The sequence below is a fragment of the Phoca vitulina genome, unplaced genomic scaffold (genome assembly GCF_004348235.1).
Source record: "Phoca vitulina isolate PV1807 unplaced genomic scaffold, GSC_HSeal_1.0 scaffold118, whole genome shotgun sequence".
NCBI lineage: Eukaryota > Metazoa > Chordata > Mammalia > Carnivora > Phocidae > Phoca > Phoca vitulina.
The window spans coordinates 511,108-528,476 of record NW_022589821.1 but is presented as its reverse complement, the minus strand read 5'-3'; the positions used below and the strand labels follow the sequence as shown (position 1 = coordinate 528,476).

At 52.7% G+C, this 17,369-nt stretch overlaps 3 protein-coding genes across 11 annotated transcripts in view; all 3 read left to right on the top strand.

Annotated features, from left to right (window-relative positions):
• Positions 1–4,903, top strand: part of UBAP2L (ubiquitin associated protein 2 like) — a 40,360-nt gene extending 35,457 nt beyond the window's left edge. For 2 of the 8 annotated variants that reach the window (XM_032398613.1, XM_032398611.1), the window contains exons 25-27: positions 1,604–1,671; positions 2,414–2,608; positions 3,906–4,190. In XM_032398613.1, coding sequence (XP_032254504.1) covers positions 1,604–1,671; positions 2,414–2,608; positions 3,906–4,001 — 359 coding nt within the window. In that variant the 3' untranslated portion in view covers positions 4,002–4,190. Of the gene's footprint in view, positions 1–1,603; positions 1,672–2,410; positions 2,609–3,014; positions 3,066–3,905 lie in introns of all 8 variants that reach the window. The other 6 variants (XM_032398607.1, XM_032398606.1, XM_032398609.1 and 3 more) reach the window with 6 other exon arrangements.
• A 665-nt stretch (positions 4,904–5,568) lies between these two features.
• On the top strand, positions 5,569–9,001 carry HAX1 (HCLS1 associated protein X-1). 2 transcript variants are annotated; one of them, XM_032398652.1, is made up of 7 exons: positions 5,569–5,725; positions 6,195–6,454; positions 6,622–6,815; positions 8,094–8,145; positions 8,271–8,377; positions 8,506–8,596; positions 8,748–9,001. In XM_032398652.1, the coding sequence occupies exons 1-7, from the start codon at positions 5,673–5,675 to the stop codon at positions 8,831–8,833; spliced, it is 843 nt and encodes a 280-aa protein (XP_032254543.1). In that variant the 5' UTR covers positions 5,569–5,672; the 3' UTR covers positions 8,834–9,001. The 2 variants fall into 2 exon arrangements, with proteins under 2 accessions (XP_032254543.1, XP_032254544.1); XM_032398653.1 differs by lacking the exon at positions 5,569–5,725 and adding an exon at positions 5,736–5,937.
• Positions 9,002–13,566: 4,565 nt separating this feature from the next.
• AQP10 (aquaporin 10) lies at positions 13,567–16,604 on the top strand. The gene is made up of 6 exons (XM_032398719.1): positions 13,567–13,671; positions 14,062–14,188; positions 14,858–14,995; positions 15,093–15,211; positions 15,436–15,653; positions 16,118–16,604. The coding sequence occupies exons 1-6, from the start codon at positions 13,567–13,569 to the stop codon at positions 16,305–16,307; spliced, it is 897 nt and encodes a 298-aa protein (XP_032254610.1). The 3' UTR covers positions 16,308–16,604.
• The last annotated feature ends 765 nt before the right edge of the window (positions 16,605–17,369 follow it).

The following is a 17,369-nucleotide window of genomic DNA, read 5'->3' as shown; positions in this document are numbered from 1 at the left end:
AAATGTTTGTATCCTTTCTGTCCCACCTCACTCTCAGCCCTTCCACACAAACCTCCTTGGTGGCTTAGCCTTTTCCATTAATCAACTGTTCTTAAAGTTATGTCCATTACCCGTGATGTGCGTAAGGGCACGTGGGGTTTGAAGAGGGAGGGCGTCAGACTACCCCCATTTGTCCCTGTATCATCCCTTTCTTTTCCTTCAGTGCCTATGAGGTGTAGAGTTGCTGCTTTGGAGATGGGACAATGTTTTCTCACGCTCTGGTTCTGTAGTTCTGTTCTCTTTCTTGGCTCCTCCATGGAACCATCTGGACTTGTGCTGTGGGAGGGCTTTCCAGGTGAAGGTGCCACTTGTGTTGGGAAGATCCTGCAGTAGCTCTCCAAGGAGGGCTTGACTTTTGAGGGCTGCCTTTGTCCTAGGCATTGGGAGGATTCGGGTTCTGGAGTTTGAAGGGGGACTTGCTCTTGGGTTTGGGAGGCATTTGTGATTTGGTCACTTTAGCACAGTGTCTAAAAAAACTCTTCCATCAAAGTGCCCCTAACAGCAGGAGAGAAGGATCCAAGGATACAGTTTTTCTGAAGTTTCATTTTATCTCATGTGATGAGATTGAATGTATCTTTAAAAGTGTGCTTTAAATTTGAGTTATTTTCCCTCAAATCTTGGCATAAAATTTCTCTAGTAAGATGCTAGATTATTTTATCTGATGGCTTTTTCCTGTCTCCCTGACCCATGGCTCCATACCCGAGGGTACAGTGTGTGTATTTCAGTGTCGAGAGTAGAAATTAAGATGAGGAGTGGTAACTGGTTTCCTTGAAGTGGTGGTGGTTGTAGGGAGTTCTTCGCCGGGAAACACGCAAGTTATTGGGAGCATGGATCAGAGCCTGTGTCTCACAGAGAAGCTCAAGTTGTAAATGATGAGGACGTCAGATTTTGTATTCCATGTAGACCGTAGGAGATAGCCTACCCCACTGCCTTCCTAACCCCTGTCCCTTCCCCATGCTTAGGCTTAAATTACTTAGCTGGAAATGTACCTTTGTGTCAGCTCTTTAAGTCATAAGTACCTAGCCTAGAAGAGCCAGGACTGGAGAAGCCAGGGGAGCTGAGACTGCGAGAATGGACCGTGCTCTTGGGGTTGGACTGGACTGCTCCTTGAGCTCTTACCTTATGCTGTGAAAGCATGGATCCTGAGCCCAAAAGTGTCTCTTCATGAACAGAAAGAGCCCAGACTACCTGTCTTCGGGAGCAGGACTGAGTGGAGTCTGGATGGGTTGATTTAAAATGGACATTAAAAGTTTAATACATTTCTTTTGGGCTTTGGTACAAAAGTATTTTGAAAACTGTATGCTAGTGGGGTTTCGCTATATCCCCTTGCCCCACAAAAAGCAACTCACCTCGCTTTCTCACACACATGCTCAGTACATACCTGGAAAGGGCAAGAGATTTGGGTCATGAGCTCTCATCTCTCAGGACTGACCTGAGGTGGAAAAGCAGACCAGCATTCCCTTGCAGTGCGATAGCTAGGAAGGCTGCACACGCCATCTCCTTGCCGGGAGAGGGGCCAGCAGCTAGCTGAGCTAATCCTCCTGTCTGTTTCCTCCTCCCCCAGGTGTGTCAGTCACCTCCAGTAACACGGGCGTGCCAGATATCTCGGGTTCTGTGTACTCCAAAACCCAGGTAGGTGCCTAGCTCTGGGGAGAAGTGGAGGGAGACGGCCAGAGAGGAGCTGGCGTGGCAATGTCGAGCTCAGTGAGCACGCACGAGCTGAGAAGCGTCAGGAAACCCACCCTAGACGAATGGCCTCTAGATTGCAGTTTCTCAAAGAAGTCTAAATCCAGCCCTCTGAGAAAAAGCAAGAGAAGTGTGACAGGAAGATGAGGCGTGGCAGATCGCTGTGACATGTGTGGGACTCACTGTACTACTGTCCTCTCTTTACCCACTGCCAGCCTCTTGCAACTTTCCAAGGGAACAAGTGTGGAATGAAGGGAAACTGGTTCATTCGTTCTTTGTGAAAACAAGGAGTGGGTGTTGTTAAGTTTGATACATGAAGTGTTAACAGGAGTTAGGGTGGAGCACTTCATGGCTGAGACCTGGCCACCGACGGGCCCAGCTGCAGGGTGGGGGTGACGGTAGAGTCCCGAGCGCGCTCACAGCCGCCCTCTGCTGCGGTCCTGGCAGCTGGAAGTCAGGAGCACCCCTGTGTTATGTGTGAGAAAGCGGGAGTCAGAGAGGGAGTCCTTCTCTCAGGATCACACATTAAAGAGCAGAGCGGAGACAGACCCGAGCACCTGGCTCCAGGTGCAGTGCTCCTCCTCTGACGAGTACTGCTCTCGGTGGGTGCGGGGCTTGGGCCCAGAAACTCCAGGGATTGGTTTGCTGACCCCTTTTACTGTCTCTCCTCCATCCCACTGGATAGCAGTCCTTTGAGAAACAAGGTTTTCATTCCGGTACTCCTGCTGCCTCCTTCAACTTGCCTTCAGCCCTAGGAAGTGGGGGGCCCATCAATCCGGCCACAGCTGCTGCCTACCCACCTGCCCCCTTTATGCACATTCTGACCCCCCATCAGCAGCCGCACTCCCAGATCCTCCACCATCACCTGCAGCAGGATGGCCAGGTAATAGCCCTCCCCCTCTCCTTTCCCTTCCTCTTCCTTCCTGTCCCTTAAAACTGCCCCCCCTTCCCTTTTCTTACCCTTCCTCACCACCTTCACCCAGCCCTCCCAGCGCCAGCCATGGGCACACAGCACATACAGACACAGTGCACATGACACAAGCCGCCGGCAAGAGGAGAGGTCAGAGAAGGGGCCAGGCTCAAACCTCCTTTGCTCTGTTCCTTTGGTACCTTTCTCCTCTACCTCCGGTAGCGCAGCTGCCCTCATCCCATCAGACCTGGGTCACACCTACCCTCTGACCTCTCCCAGCCTCCCCCCTTCCCTGACATTGTAGCTTTCCCTTCTAATGGTGGAGTTCTATTGTCAAAGTTTGTCCCTTTATTTTCCATATATCCTGGTTCTGCCTCAGCTACCATATTTGCAGATGATTCTCTGTTGCCAGCGCCAGCAGGAGGAGCAGGTAATGAAACTGAATGATGATGTGCTTGAACCCACTCCTTTCCAGCCCCCATTTCACCTCCACAGCCTCAGGGAACTTGAAAAGGCTGCACAATCACAGATCAGGACACACGAACACAGACACCTTGCTGAGCTCTCTGGCCTCCCGTCCCTCTCTTGTCCTCCCCTCCCCAGCGCCCTCTTTTTTCTTTCTGCCCTTCCCTGACTCTGGAAACACTTGGTTACCGGAATGGAAAGCATTCTTGGGGCAGCATCTGGAGCCTGGGGCCTCAGACTGTCTCTCCTACCTTGCCTGCAGTGGGCTCTCAGCTGTGCTGTGTGGTAGGGGTGGGGAGCTGTGGGGTGGACAAGTGACCTCTCCTCCATCATAGGTGGCTGGGGAGCTGGGACAAGGGCTTCCTTGCTCTCAAAGACAGCTTCCCAAATTGAGGTATTCATGGGATCAATGAAAATGAAATCACCATGTGATCACTCCTCTCCAAGAGGCCATAATTCTCTCCAGAGAGAGTAGCCTTTTCTCAGCAGTGTAGGTGGGGGTGGAGGGAGAAGGTGGAATTGAAAGTGGGTAGAACTCATTCACAGTCTTACCTTCCAAAGGTATCCTGCCATCTTTACACTGCTACCCTGTTTAAAGGTTGAAGAGGCTTTTTTACCTGTCCCAGGTGCTCTAGCAGCTGTAGAAACCAAATCTTCTGTGGTTGGGAAGTAAACTTCAGAGTAGTTTCTAAACAAGGGGAATGGGAGAGCAAGACAGCTTCCAGATCTCCACCTAAAGATGTTACAGATTTGTCCCACTAACTAGACACCTTTTTCCTCCTCATCATCGTCCCATTCCCTGCAGACGGGCAGCGGGCAACGTAGCCAGACCAGCTCCATCCCGCAGAAGCCCCAGACCAACAAGTCTGCCTACAACAGCTACAGCTGGGGGGCCAACTGAGGCCCTGACCCTCTTCTTCTCCCGGTCCCATCTTCTGAGAGGGCTTCTCAGCCTGGCAACTACGGAAACAGCATCAAAGAGAGAAAGGAATGGGGGGGGGGTCCGCTGCCCCCCCCACCCCCAGCGGCCCACCCCATGCCTCAGCTTCATGTCTGTCCCGTTCCCATACCATCCCCACTCTGTTGTATGTATTATAGGATTTGTATTTTCTTTTTTTTTTTCTCCTTTCCTCTCCTCCTCCTCCCTTGCATTCAAGATTATGAAACTTTGCTGTGGGCCCTGCCTTCCTTCTCCTCCTCCTGTTCACCCTGGTGGTGTATGGGTGAGGTGGGTGGGGGGGACCCCCAAATATATATCAGCCCAACAGCCCTGTCTCCTCCTTTATTATTAGGAAACAAAACAACAACAAAAAATGGCGTCATGAATATGAACAGCATTGTCAGATGAATTAGTTGAAGTGTTTTTTTTTTTTTTGTACTGTGTCCTCAAATTTAATGGATTAATGTGTCTTGTATATATAAAAAGAAAACCTCTACCTTCAGCGTCTGCCCATTCTTGATCCGTCTAGGACAGTCTCGTCAACAGCTTGGTGAATGATGATTCTGTCCCGCTGGGCCCCCGGGGGGCTCTGAAGGCGATGGAATAGAAGGCAGTGGAATAAAAGGAGCTCTTGGCCCTTAATGTGCTGCCGGTATCTTGCCCTATGGGAATTCCCTCTCCTCCTCCCCCAGGGATTTCACAGCCTACAAAGAACCGCCGCAAATGTTCATTTCCTGCAGAAACTGCTCCACCTGCAGCAGATTTCGGGCTGTGAAGGGAGCGGACAGCAGGTAGCCGGTGGAAAGGGAGAAGATTAAGCAGGAGCTGGAAGACACGGTTTTGGAGAGTCGACGTGTCATGTAGACGGGTCCAGGCAAATGAACTGGAAAGGAGGGAGGGTAACATGCGGTCGGCTGGGGGTCGACCACAGCAGTTCTTGCTTCTGGGTGCTTAGTGTGCGTGGCTACTGCCACCCCCTTGAAAAGGAGGGGTCTGGAGACCAAGGCCGGGGGCGGATGGGGGTACAGGGAAGGAGAGGCTTGAAAGTCAGGAACGAGCAAAGGGTATTACTTACAGCTCCAAACTCCTCCCCCCGCAAGACTTCCCCGGGTTTCCCTGGCTCTCACCGAGCCTCCGCCCCGCAAGCCGCAGAGCCTGCCCAGAGAGCGGTCAGGACTCCGCTGCGGGTACGACACGCCCGAGCTGGAGGGCGCGAAGTCCCTGCATCCCCGACCCGGGAATTCAAACGCCGAGCTCGCGGGCGGGCGCGGCTGCGCGGAGACTGCCCCCTGGCGGCGGCGGCGGCCGGTCCCGCGCGGCCTCACAACCTCGAAGCCCCTGCGGCACCGGCTGGCGGGCGGGAAGGGGTCGGCTGAGGAGGCGGGCGCTCCGGGCAGCGGCAAGTCGCGGGCGCCCGCCCACCGCCCTCGCGCCTGGCCCGCGGCTCGGGACGGGGCGATCCGCCCCGCCCGCGTCGTGCTGATGGTCCTTTTACGACAGCGTGCCGGGTCGCAGGCCTGCCTTCCGGCAGGTGGCCCGACGCTTCGCTCCGTTTCCGGCTGCGCAGCGCAGGCCGCCGCCGGGCGCGAATGGGCTTCGGTGGGGTCCGCGGGTTCGAGTCCCAAAACGGGGATGAGCCTGTTTGATCTCTTTCGGGGCTTTTTCGGCTTTTCTGGACCTCGGAGGTTAGAGTGGGTCGGGATCGGACGAGGGTGGGGTCTTCTGAGGGGAGCTTGACCCCTGACACCCAGTTCTTGGGAAGCCATCCTCTTCGTCACTCCTTCACCTGCTGCGGAGAGGACGGAAGTCAGCACCCTGAGCGCTCACCCCGCGGCAGTAACCTGGGCGGCCGCGGAGAGGAGGACTAACAGCAGTTTAAGCCTTTCTCCAGTCTGGGGTGATGCAGCAGGGGCCCGGGCGGGGACGACAGCGGGGCTGTGGGGGCGGGGACAGGGCGGGCCGGGGACGCGGGGGAGCCGCGAGGTGAGGACTGCTTGATAAAGGCGAAAACACAGCACAGACCCCACGGCCCGCCTCTCAGCCGCACCTCGGTTTTCCAGACCCCGCCTGCCCTTGGCCCACTCGCCACCTGGGAGCGGATTGTATGGTTTGAGGTAGTGCTGACGTTCTGGTCAAATCTGCCTTCACTCCCAGCCACAGAGAGCCCTTTTTTGGAGGGATGACTCGAGATGAAGATGAGGACGATGAGGACGAGGAAGAAGAAGCCACGTGGGGCCGTGGGAGCTCGAGGTTTGAGGGCCCCCAGCCCCCCGAGGAATTTGGCTTTGGCTTCAGCTTCAGCCCAGGAGGAGGGATGCGTTTCCATGATAACTTCGGCTTTGATGACCTAATTCGGGATTTCAGTAACATCTTCAGCGAGATGGGGACCTGGACCTTGCCTTCCCGCCCTCCTGGTGTGTGGCTGTCCCTGGACAACCTGTGGTTTCTGCTGGGTTGGTGGGTGAAATTAGGAGCCTGAAGAGGGTAGTTGGGGGGTGGGAAGTGTGAGAAGACTATCAATAGGGTTGTAAAGAGCCCAAGTGCTCCTCACCCCCAGCATTCATCTGGCCTCTTTCTGCAGAACTTCCAGGTCCTGGTCCTGAGTCAGAGACACCTGGTGAGAGACGACGGGAGGGACAGACACTTCGGGACTCAATGCTTAAGTATCCAGACAGTCACCAGCCCAGGATCTTTGGGGGGGTCTTGGAGAGTGATGCAAGAAGTGAATCCCCCAAACCAGCACCAGACTGGGGCTCCCAGAGACCTTTTGGTGTGGTGAGTGCTTCTGGGTCCAAAGTGAGAGCCTGTGGGCGACAACTAATAGAGCACAGACTGGAGGCTTGTCAGAATCTAACAGACATGGGTTGGAATCCTAGGCTCTCCACTTACTGTTATTATCTGTTTTCTGTATTAAGCTTCTTGTAGGATTTGGGGGGGTGGGGCCCAGGGATGGGAGTTCTGCTTTTTCTTTAAAAAAAAAAAAATCAGGGGTGCCTGGGTGGCTCAGTCTTTAAGCGTCTGCCTTTGGCTCAGGTCATGATCCCAGGGTCTTGGGATCGAGCCCCGCATCGGGCTCCCTGCTCCGCAGGAGGCCTGCTTCTCCCTCTCCCACTCCCCCTGCTTGTGTTCCCTCTCTCGCTGTGTCTCTCTCTGTCAAATAAATAAAATCTTCAAAAAAAAAAAAAAAATCAGTTGGGGCGCTTGGGTGGCTCAGATGGTTAAGCGTCTGCCTTCGGCTCAGGTCATGATCCCGGGGTCCTGGGATCGAGCCCCGCATCGGGCTCCCTGCTCAGTGGGAAGCCTGCTTCTCCCTCTCCCACTCCCCCTGCTTGTGTTCCCTCTCTCGCTGTGTCTCTCTCTGTCGAATAAATAAATAAAATCTTTAAAAAAAAAAATTTAAAAAAATCACTTGGGGCGCTTGGGTGGCTCAGATGGTTAAGCGTCTGTCTTTGGCTCAGGTCATGATCCCGGGGTCCTGGGATCGAGTCCCACATCAGGCTCCCTGCTCAGCGGGGAGCCTGCTTCCCCCCTCCCTCTGCCCCTCCCCCTCACTCATGCACACTCGCGCATGCTCGCTCGCTCTCAAATAAAATCTTTTTAAAAAAATCACCGGTCTTTATTATTTTGGGATAAGGCAGATTGTTGGGTGGGATAGAAAGTGTCATTTCAGGGATGCCTGGGTGGCTCAGTCGGTGATGCGTCTGCTTTCGCCTCAAGTCATGATCTCTGGGTCCTGGGATTGAGCCATGCAGCGGGCTCTCTGCTCAGCGGGGAGTCTGCTTCTCTGTCTCCCTCTGCCCTTCCCCCTTCTCATGCTCACTCTCTTTCTCTATTTCAAATAAATAAAATCTTAAAAAAAAGAAAGAAAAGTGTCAGTTCAGGAGAGCCTTTTGGTAGAAGTATAGATAAAATAGGTAAGAAGGGAGAAGGGTGAGTACAGAAAGCTATTCTGAGTGGAATTATCTCTCCCGGGGAAAGGTAGTTTTGGATCTTGGGAATACTTGCAATACAGATTGAAAGGTATCATTTCACCTACTTCGCCTTCTTCTACAGTTTGATGATGTGTGGCCTATGACCCCCCGTTCTAGAGCCAGAGAAGACAATGGTGAGTCTGGTGGGAGTGGCCATTTAATGTGCCCTCTGTTCTCCCTCCCTGAAGTTTCTTGTCACACCTGGCCCCTGCTTTTCTCTGGACTCTTGATTTCGTGTTTCCTCTCTCTGCCCTTCTAGATCTTGATTCCCAGGTTTCCCAGGAGGGCCTCGGCCCAGTTCTGCAGCCCCAGCCCAAATCCTATTTCAAGAGCGTCTCTGTGACCAAGATCACTAAGCCAGATGGGGTGAGTTGGAAGAGAGGGGTAGAAGGAACTGTGGCCAGAGGATGCCATGGAGAGAGCAATCTAGGTAAAGAAACCAGTGAACTCACCTTTATTGATGTTAGAGATATGGTTCGGGCTTCTCCTTGTAGACAGTAGAGGAGCGCCGGACTGTGGTGGACAGTGAGGGCCGGACAGAGACCACAGTAACCCATCAAGAAGCAGATGGCAGTCCTAGAGATGGTAAGTAAAGTCTGTGAATCAAAGGGATCCATCTCTTGTTTCCTTGGGAAAGGGGAACCCGTACTTTTCTACTCTTTAAATTATTCCTCTCCTTGTCCTTTGTTCATTCTCTTTGATTTAGTGTGTCTATGTGTATCACTTTTTTCCTTAGATCCAGAATCACCAACACCTCCAGCCCTGGATGATGCCTATTCCATCCTGGATTTATTCCTAGGACGTTGGTTCCGGTCCCGGTAGCCTTGTTAACCCTCAGAGGCCTTCAGATTCTGTCCACCCTTTGCTCACCATCCGTGGGCTTACCTTCTGCTCCTGCCACCTCAGGGCCTTGGGTGTGTGAAACAGTGAGTTGGGGGTATGTCAGTATGTGACTCACCCAAACTGACTAATAAAACGTTTATTTATGCTAATTCCTTGGTCTTGGTTTTGTCTAGGCTGTTCCACTTTCTAGTACCATCCAGGGCTTCCCAGATTATTTCGGCCCACAGTGTTCTTATTTCTTAATTTTGTGTTCCACTTCCAAAACCTGATTTGATAGAGAGGGTCAGGTACCAGTAGAAAATGATTATTCTTAAAAAAAAAAAAAAAAAGAAAATGATTATTCTTACAGCGGGGATAACTAGAGACAATTCCAGGAAAATTTCTACACAAGGATGCATTGGATTCTAAAAAGAGGAAGGGGCGCCTGGGTGGCTCAGTTGTTAAGCGTCTGCCGGCGGCTCAGGTCATGATCCCAGGGTCCTGGGATCGAGCCCCGCGTCGGTCTCCCTGCTCAGTGAGGAGCCTGCTTCTCCCTCTACCCCTGCCCCTGCTCGTGCTCGCATGCTCTCTCTCTCTCAAATAAATAAATAAATCTTCTAAAAAAAATAACAACAAACTTTAGCACTGTGGCTGAGAGTGGCAGATCTTGCACATTCATTTACCTCTGTTTCCTTGAAATGACTCAAATGACAAGGGATTTTTCTAAGGAAGCCTATCATAAGAACAAAGAAGAAAAGATATAGTAATGAAATTTTGTATTTTCATTCTCTTTATTATATCTTTTCATGAACAGAAGTTGACTTACTGTAGCCAAGTTTATATTTTTCTTTATGGTTAGTGCTCTTTATATCTTTTAGGAATCTCCCCAACCCAAGGTTAAAAGGATGCTGTCCTTTACTTATCCTAAGTTTTATTAGTTCTGCTTTTTACATTTAGGGTTTTTTTTTTTTTTAATTTTTTTTTTAAAAGATCTTATTTATTTGACAGAGACACAGCGAGAGAGGGAACACAAGCAGGGGGAGTGGGAGACTCCCGGCTGAGCAAGGAGCCCGATGCGGGGCTCAATCCCAGGACCCTGGGATCACGACCTGAGCCAAAGGCAGACGCTTAACCACTGAGCCACCCAGGCGCCCCTACATTCAGGTTTTTAAATCCACTAGGATTTTATCTTCCTATTTGGTATGAACCAGGGGACCAGCTTCATTTTTTTCTATTTGGAAAAATACATATGCATATGTATGTACAAATATTATGAATATATTTTATATACACACACACATACTTACAAATACACATGGATCCCCGTGCTGGGTCTTTCTGTCTTTTCTGTTACTCTGTCTGCCTCTGTGCCTACTCACATTTTAAAATTGCCTAGTTGTATTTAGTAGAACATGTTCTCCCATTTTTTTCCCCCTAACTTCTAGTATGTAAGAATACAATTGATTTTTATTTTTTTTTACTTTTTTTTCTTAGATTTTATTTTATTTATTTGACAGAGAGAGAGACAGTGAGAGAGGGAACACAAACAGGGGGAGTGGGAGAGGGAGAAGCAGGCTCCCCGCTGAGCAGGGAGCCCGATGCGGGGCTCGATCCCAGCACCCTGGGATCATGATCTGAGCCGAAGGCAGACACTTAACGACTGAGCCACACGCCCCTACAATTGATTTTTAAAATTTATTTATTTATTTGAGGGAGAGCACACATGTGAGTGGGGGAGAGGAGCAGAGGGAGAGAGAAAATCTCAAGCAGACTCCCTGCTGAGTGTGGAGCCCACCGCAGGACTCAATCCCACAACCCTGAGATCATGACCTGTGCCAAAGCCAAGAGTTGGATGCTCAACCAACTGAGCCACCCAGGTGCCTTTATAACTGATTTTTCGAATCAGCTTTTCAGAGTATCACCATAAATACATGGAGCTGGACATCACCAGACATCTGTGGATAGTGTACAGCATGAAGGGTGGACTCGTACAGACAAGAGAAGCAACTTGGGAGGAACAGATTTGCAGAAAGATGAAAATTTAGCAAGGGCACATTTTAATGTCTTTAGAAATATGAGATGATAGATCCATAAAGCCAGAAGATATTCCTACAAAGGAATAAATAAGAATGAACTTCGGCTTAGGTCCATGATCCCAGGGTCCTGGGATTGAGTCCCACATCGGGTTCCTTGCTCAGTGGGGAGCCTGCTTCTCCTCTCCCTCTGCCTGCCCCTCGCCCTGCTTGTGCTTGCTTGCTCTCTCTCAAATAAGTAAAATCTTTCAAAAAAAAAAAAAAAAAAGAATGAACTTTGAGGAGTTTAAAAAAAAAATGTGATGGCAGAAATGAAAAACTATAAAAAGATTTTGATGACAAAGTTGAGGAAATCTCCAGAAAGACCAAGTAATAGAAATAGAAAACAGGAAAAAAGTACACGTGAAACTAATACAATGTTATATATCTGTTATACTTCAATTAAAAAAATTTTTTAAGGAAAAAAAATAAAAAAGGAAAAAAGATAAGAAAACTGGAATGATATAAACCATCAATGAAATAAACCAAGAAAATATCCCAGAAGTGCAGAATATTTACTTCTAATCTGAAATACCCACCATAATGCTAAATAGCAAGGATGAAAAAAAACCCACTACTTCAGAACACTAGAGGGAAAGGAAAATCTAAATGATTTGAGAGAGGATTCAGAGGAATCTGGGGATTCAGGATTCTCATTTGCATCTACCCAGATGTAACCTATCTCAAGTGTCAGGATCCTACCCTTTCTCTTTTAGGACTGTAACCCTGACATAGGAAACCCAGTGAGGCTAAGAATTCCACCCTCTCTGAAGCTCTGCTACTCCTACAGTCACATTTGAGCTGGTCCTCCACTCTGGTGCCCACTGGATGCAAGAGGTTAGGCTTTCCTTAAATGCTGTGAAGGGAGCCCGCTGGCTTGTGGTCTGCCTTGGCTTGGCGACCAGCTCTGCGGAACGTAGTGACCATTTCCCTTGGCCTCTCCAGTGCTCGACATACTGCACTAGTGGATATCCTTTCAACCAGTAACTGCTTCCAACTGACCACTGCTGACAATTTTAGTCATTGCATCACTTCAAGCTAGAGACTATCCATATTCTACCTACTACCATGACAGGGTTCTTGTCAACCAGCCTGTGAGTGATCACCCAGATTCCATTCTAGAGTTTGCAGAACCACTCCTGACACCAACTGTCTTAGAATGGGTTCCCTGGGCAAAGACTAAGATGAAAAGAGACGTGAACAAGGTTTCTTGGGGGTGCTAGCGCCCTCAGGGGATACACATGTAAGAAAGTGAGGAGGCAGGATTAGGCTAAAGAGGTGACTGACCCAAGGAAGTTACAAGAGAAGACTTTGAAGCTGGAGTGACTCTTCAGGGTTGTTCTACATTGAGGCAAAAAGGCCAGGTCTTTGTATCCCTGCGTCGACCAGGCGTCGGCATGGGCCGCCTAAGAGGGCATGTCACCTTGGGTGAGGCTGTCTCAGGCCATGAGAGGCGTTCCTGTGAGGGAAGCAGTGGTGTGTTATCAGCAGCTGGGAAATGGTGCATTGGCCCCAAAGTGGTACCCACTAAACCCAGTAAAGAACTGCTACAGAAGTGCCCAGGATTGTGCTAGAGCCCGTGGGTCAACACGGCCCAGCTCTCAAGAACTCATAAACTCTATACAGCATTTTAATTGTATATTTCCACTTACCAGAAGAACATACACTATAGGAGGACAGGCACTGTATCTTGCTCCCCCCTGCTCCCCAGGGTCTAGAACTTGACTCATAGTTGACTGAACCTAATTGGAGGCTTGCGATAAGAAGTAAGAAGTGGGGCGCCTGGGTGGTTCAGTTGGTTAAGCGACTGCCTTCGGCTCAGGTCATGATCCTGGAGTCCCAGGATCGAGTCCCACATCGGGCTCCCTGCTCGGCAGGGAGTCTGCTTCTCCCTCTGACCCTCCTCCCTCTCATGCTCTCTGTCTCTCATTCTCTCTCTCTCAAATAAATAAATAAAATCTTTAAAAAATTTTTTTTAAAAATTAAAAAAAAAAAAGAAGTAAGAAGTGGCTCTGTGTGTGCAGAATCAGGGTGGCAAGCACCCAGAGAAGGGGAGGAGGGGCTCAGCGTGGGTGTGAAGGCTCCTCTGGAGCCACGGCAGGCGACAGAGCTAGAGCACTTCCTGACCGAGGTGAGGCTCCGCGTGAGGGCAGTACAAGCGTTCAGTGAGGGGGGTTTATTTTAAGCATCCAAATGGTTGGGGGAGACGCTCCACATCCCACAGGAGAGGCCCTGTGCAGTGGGAGGTGGAGAGTCAGACAGCCCCTAAGGAGCGGTGTGGCCGAGGGGAGTCCTGAGGCTCTCAAGACCCTCACGAGCAGAGTGGGAGCAGTAGCGCTGCCTTTCGAGGTTGTGGCCAAGAGCACTGACGCGGGATACTTCCCCAACCCGTCGGCATAGGAGGAGGTTACCCCTGAGAGGAACGGGGATGACAAAGGAGACGGTCCGGGCAAACTCCAGGCTCTGGTCATGCACAGAGCATGCCCTTGGACCTTCTCCCGTTATCTCTACCTCCCTAGCCTGCACACGTGTGCAGATATCGTATCCAGGAGCTGAGCTAATTGGTTTTAAAGTCTTTCCCTTATCGTTTCCCCTGTCAGGCTGTCGTTGTGTGCCCATGCAGACGGAGAGAGTTGCAGCCTGAGACAGGGTGTCCTCAGCATGGCCCAAAGTCAGCCCCTAATCAAAGTCATGGGCCGGCTCCGGATCCGCAACCACCTGGCCCGACAGTGCCTGGCAGAGTTTCTGGCTGTGTTCGTGCTCTTGGTAAGCCGGCTAATGGGGGAACTTAAGAGCCGAGGTGGGCAAAAGTTTTCGGCTCCTCCTGGTGTCTCTATTTCTTCTTCCTGCTGTCTCGCTTCTTTCAACTACCCATCATTTCTCTCCCTGTCCTTGTCCCTTCCATTCCTGTCCTACTCCCTAATTTTTATTCCTATCCCTGTCCATCTCTCATCCTCCTTCCCTTTCTTCACTCGTCCTTCACGTCTCCCCTTTACTTCCCTCTGTCTGCTTTTCTCCCTTCCTTGCTGACCCCTCCTGTTCATTCAGCTCTCTGGGCTCCACCTCTGCCTTTCCACCTCTCTCCCCCTGTTCCCTGTTGGTCCCCCAGGCTCCCTATTCCTGGTTCCTGTTCCTCATCTTCCCTCTCCCCACCAGTTCCTCACCCAGGGGGCTGTGGCCCAGGCTGTCACCAGCGGAGAAAACAAAGGCAACTTCTTCACCATGTTTCTGGCTGGCTCTCTGGCGGTTATAATAGCCATCTACGTGGGTGGTAACGTTTCAGGTGAGGAGGGTGTGGGGTCTGGTCATCAGAGGGGGTAGAACGTGCACGTGCACGTGAGCGTGGGTATATGGCATAAGGCAGATCCTTCGGTGACTCATGGACATTATCTCCTTGAGCTTGACTAGTGCCCTGGACTGAGATATGCCTTTGGCCTGGTCCAGCCCCTTCCCTTTGTGTGTCCCTTGTCCACTTACCTAGACAGATCTATGGCAAGGTAAGTGCTGTCTTCGCGTGTCCCCCTCCTGAAGCCCTCTGGGGTCATCTTGCGCAGCGCCACACCTTCTTGTCCCCCAGACATGTGCTGTGTCAGTGTGCCTGGCTGGGGCCTGGAGACACGAACACTGTAGGCAGACCCTGGGCTTTACTGTGTGACCTCGACAAGTTGCATGACCTCCCTGAGCCTCAGCTTCCTGACGCACGATGGGAGAAGTGACATCTGCCCTAAGAGTTGCAAGCTCCAGGGGTGCCTGATGGCTCAGTCAGGACAGTCAGAGGAGCATGCCACTCTTGATCTCAGGGCTGTGAGTTCGAGCCCCACGTTGGGAGAAGAGACTACTTAAATAAATAAGATTAAATTAAAAAGTTGTGAGGGTCAACAGCAGCATTACCTGGTGAGCGCCTGGCAATGACACTTAAGGGATGGTGGTTTTCTTTTCTGGATCCTTGAAGGGGCCCACCTGAATCCAGCCTTCTCCCTGGCAATGTGCCTCCTGGGGCGTTTCCCCTGGGCCAAGCTTCCCGTCTACTGCTTGGTGCAGCTTCTCTCTGCCTTCTGTGCTTCTGGAACCACCTACGCTGTCTACTACGGTAACATGGTTGGGAGCATCTGCGTGTGGCCAGGAGTGCCTTGCAGTGGTTTTGCATGAACAAAGATGGAAATCCTGGGCGTTCCCCTCCCCTGCAGATGCCCTACAGAATTATACAGGTGGCAACCTGACAGTGACTGGCCCCAGGGAGACGGCCTCCATCTTTGCCACCTACCCTGCCCCGTATCTGTCCCTGAACAATGGCTTCCTGGATCAGGTAAGTGCGAGGGGGAGACCTGGGAAAGCCCCGGTCTTTGCTCTTGTCCCCTGGGATTCCCTGGGATGTGGGGTTGGGTCTATCTCTGCACCATCCCCGCCCCAGTTGCCTGTGTTGGACAAAATCAGATGACGTGGATTGGTGGCCTTGGATGCTTGGGTGAGAAAGGGCAGATGGATCATCTGGCAGCTTATGGGGGCCCCTCTGCCTCTTTCAACTCCAAGGTTCTGGGCACAGGGATCCTGATTGTGGGCACCTTGGCCATCGTGGACACACGGAACAAGGGAGTGCCTGCAGGTCTGGAACCTGTGGCAGTGGGGCTGCTAGTCCTAGCAATCGGGCTATCCCTGGGTGTCAACTGTGGGTACCCACTCAACCCTGCCCGTGACCTGGGCCCACGGCTTTTCACCTACGTGGCTGGATGGGGCCCTGAAGTCTTCAGGTGGGAGACCATGGCCTCCTCCCCTGGGGCAGTCCCTTCACTCTCCTCCCTCTGAGTCTGGGTCCCCAGCTCTCTCTGCTTACGTAGTTCTCTTAGCCTCTTAGGACAGTGTCCCTCATCTACATCCTGGTTCTCCCTTTCTCTCTTGCCCCTTCTCCTCTCCCTCCACCCCTTCCACCGAAACTGTAGGGATGGTGTTCTTGGGTGTGTCATATTACCTCCTTGGGCGTTAGTGACCCCATCAGCAAAATGGGTATATTCAGATAATTCCCTAAGGCAAGAGGCTGGACCAAGGCTCTCCTGGGGGCTCCTCTCTAAGTGCTTTGCTTTGTTGCCAAGACACCCTCTTCCTGGTGTCCATCTCCCCAGGAACTGCTTTCAGGAGCACTCTTGTGACTGCCCGCAGTGCTCCACGGGGAGGCTAGGGGAGTCAGCCCTGAGAGCCTCATGTCCCTCTCTTGTAGGGCTGGTAATGGCTGGTGGTGGGTGCCTGTGGTGGCCCCTCTGGTGGGGGCCATGCTCGGCACAGCCACATACCAGCTGCTGGTGGCTCTCCACCACCCGGAGGAGTCAGAGCCAGCTCAGGATCTGGAGTTTGCCCAGCTTAAAGCCTCCGACTTGAAAATGTCTGCCTCAGTTCAGTTGCCGCGGTAAAGGTTCTGACACGACAGCCCTCACCTGCCTTGTGGACACTGGAGAGGGCCAGAGATCCAGGGGTGGTGACAAGACATTCTCTCTCGACGAATACACCAGCTTCGCGGTTCGCTATTGAGGCATCAATAAACTGGGGAGGATGCCTGGAGGCGGCGATCTGGGCCAGGCCCCTCCTGCCCTCCAGCCCTCCAGCCCTCCTCTCCTCCTCCCCTCTTCCCCACGTCCCCTCCTCCCCCTTAGGACCCTGATGGCTTCTGCGGACGTAGTGCCTCAAAGTAGCCACCAGAGGGCGCGCCCAGGAGCGGCGCGGGAGGGCCGGGGCAGCCCCGGCGAGGGGGGCTTCCTGCGGAGCCCGGTCCGCCTGCCGGGCTCCCAGCCCCAGAACCTCGGTGCGGCCGCCCTTCCCTCGCGGGGCGGCTCTCCAGATGGCGAGGGTGCGAGCCGGGCCTGCCTGGCGGCCGGGAGCGCAAACGGGGAAACTGAGGCACGGCCCAGTGCCCAGACGCTCCAGCCGTCCGTCCCGGAGTGGGGTGAGGTGCGCCGCGGGACAAGGCCCTGACTCCGGGGCCGCGGGGGGGCGGGGGGCGCGGGAGGGGGGCTCGCTCTCACGCCGCTCCCGGGGCAGCGCTCCCGGGCCCCTTTCCAGCGAATAAAGGCGCCGGCGCTCCCTGTGGGGCGCCGGGCTGGCTCAGCCGGAGGAACTTGCGACTCGATATCGGGGTCGTGGGTTCGAACCCCAGGTTGCGCTTGGAGGTTACTTAAATAAACTTGGAAAAAAAACAAAAAAACGTCTGGGCTCGCTACTCTCCTGGCTGACTTGGCTTTTTGGCTGCGGGATGGATGTGCAGTGGGGGGCGGGGGGGGAGACACGGCCTCGGAAAGGTTAAGACCCCGCCCCCCCCGCCCCGCACAAAGATGGCGGCTCCCGCCTCCCCTCCCCCTCCCTCCCTCCCCCTCCCCAAAACCCCCTCCCGCCCCCCGCCTCTGCCGCCGCCTCCGTCACTTCCGCCCCGCCGCGGCCGAAACTGACACAAAGTAGCGGGCCGAGCCCCGGGGGAGCGG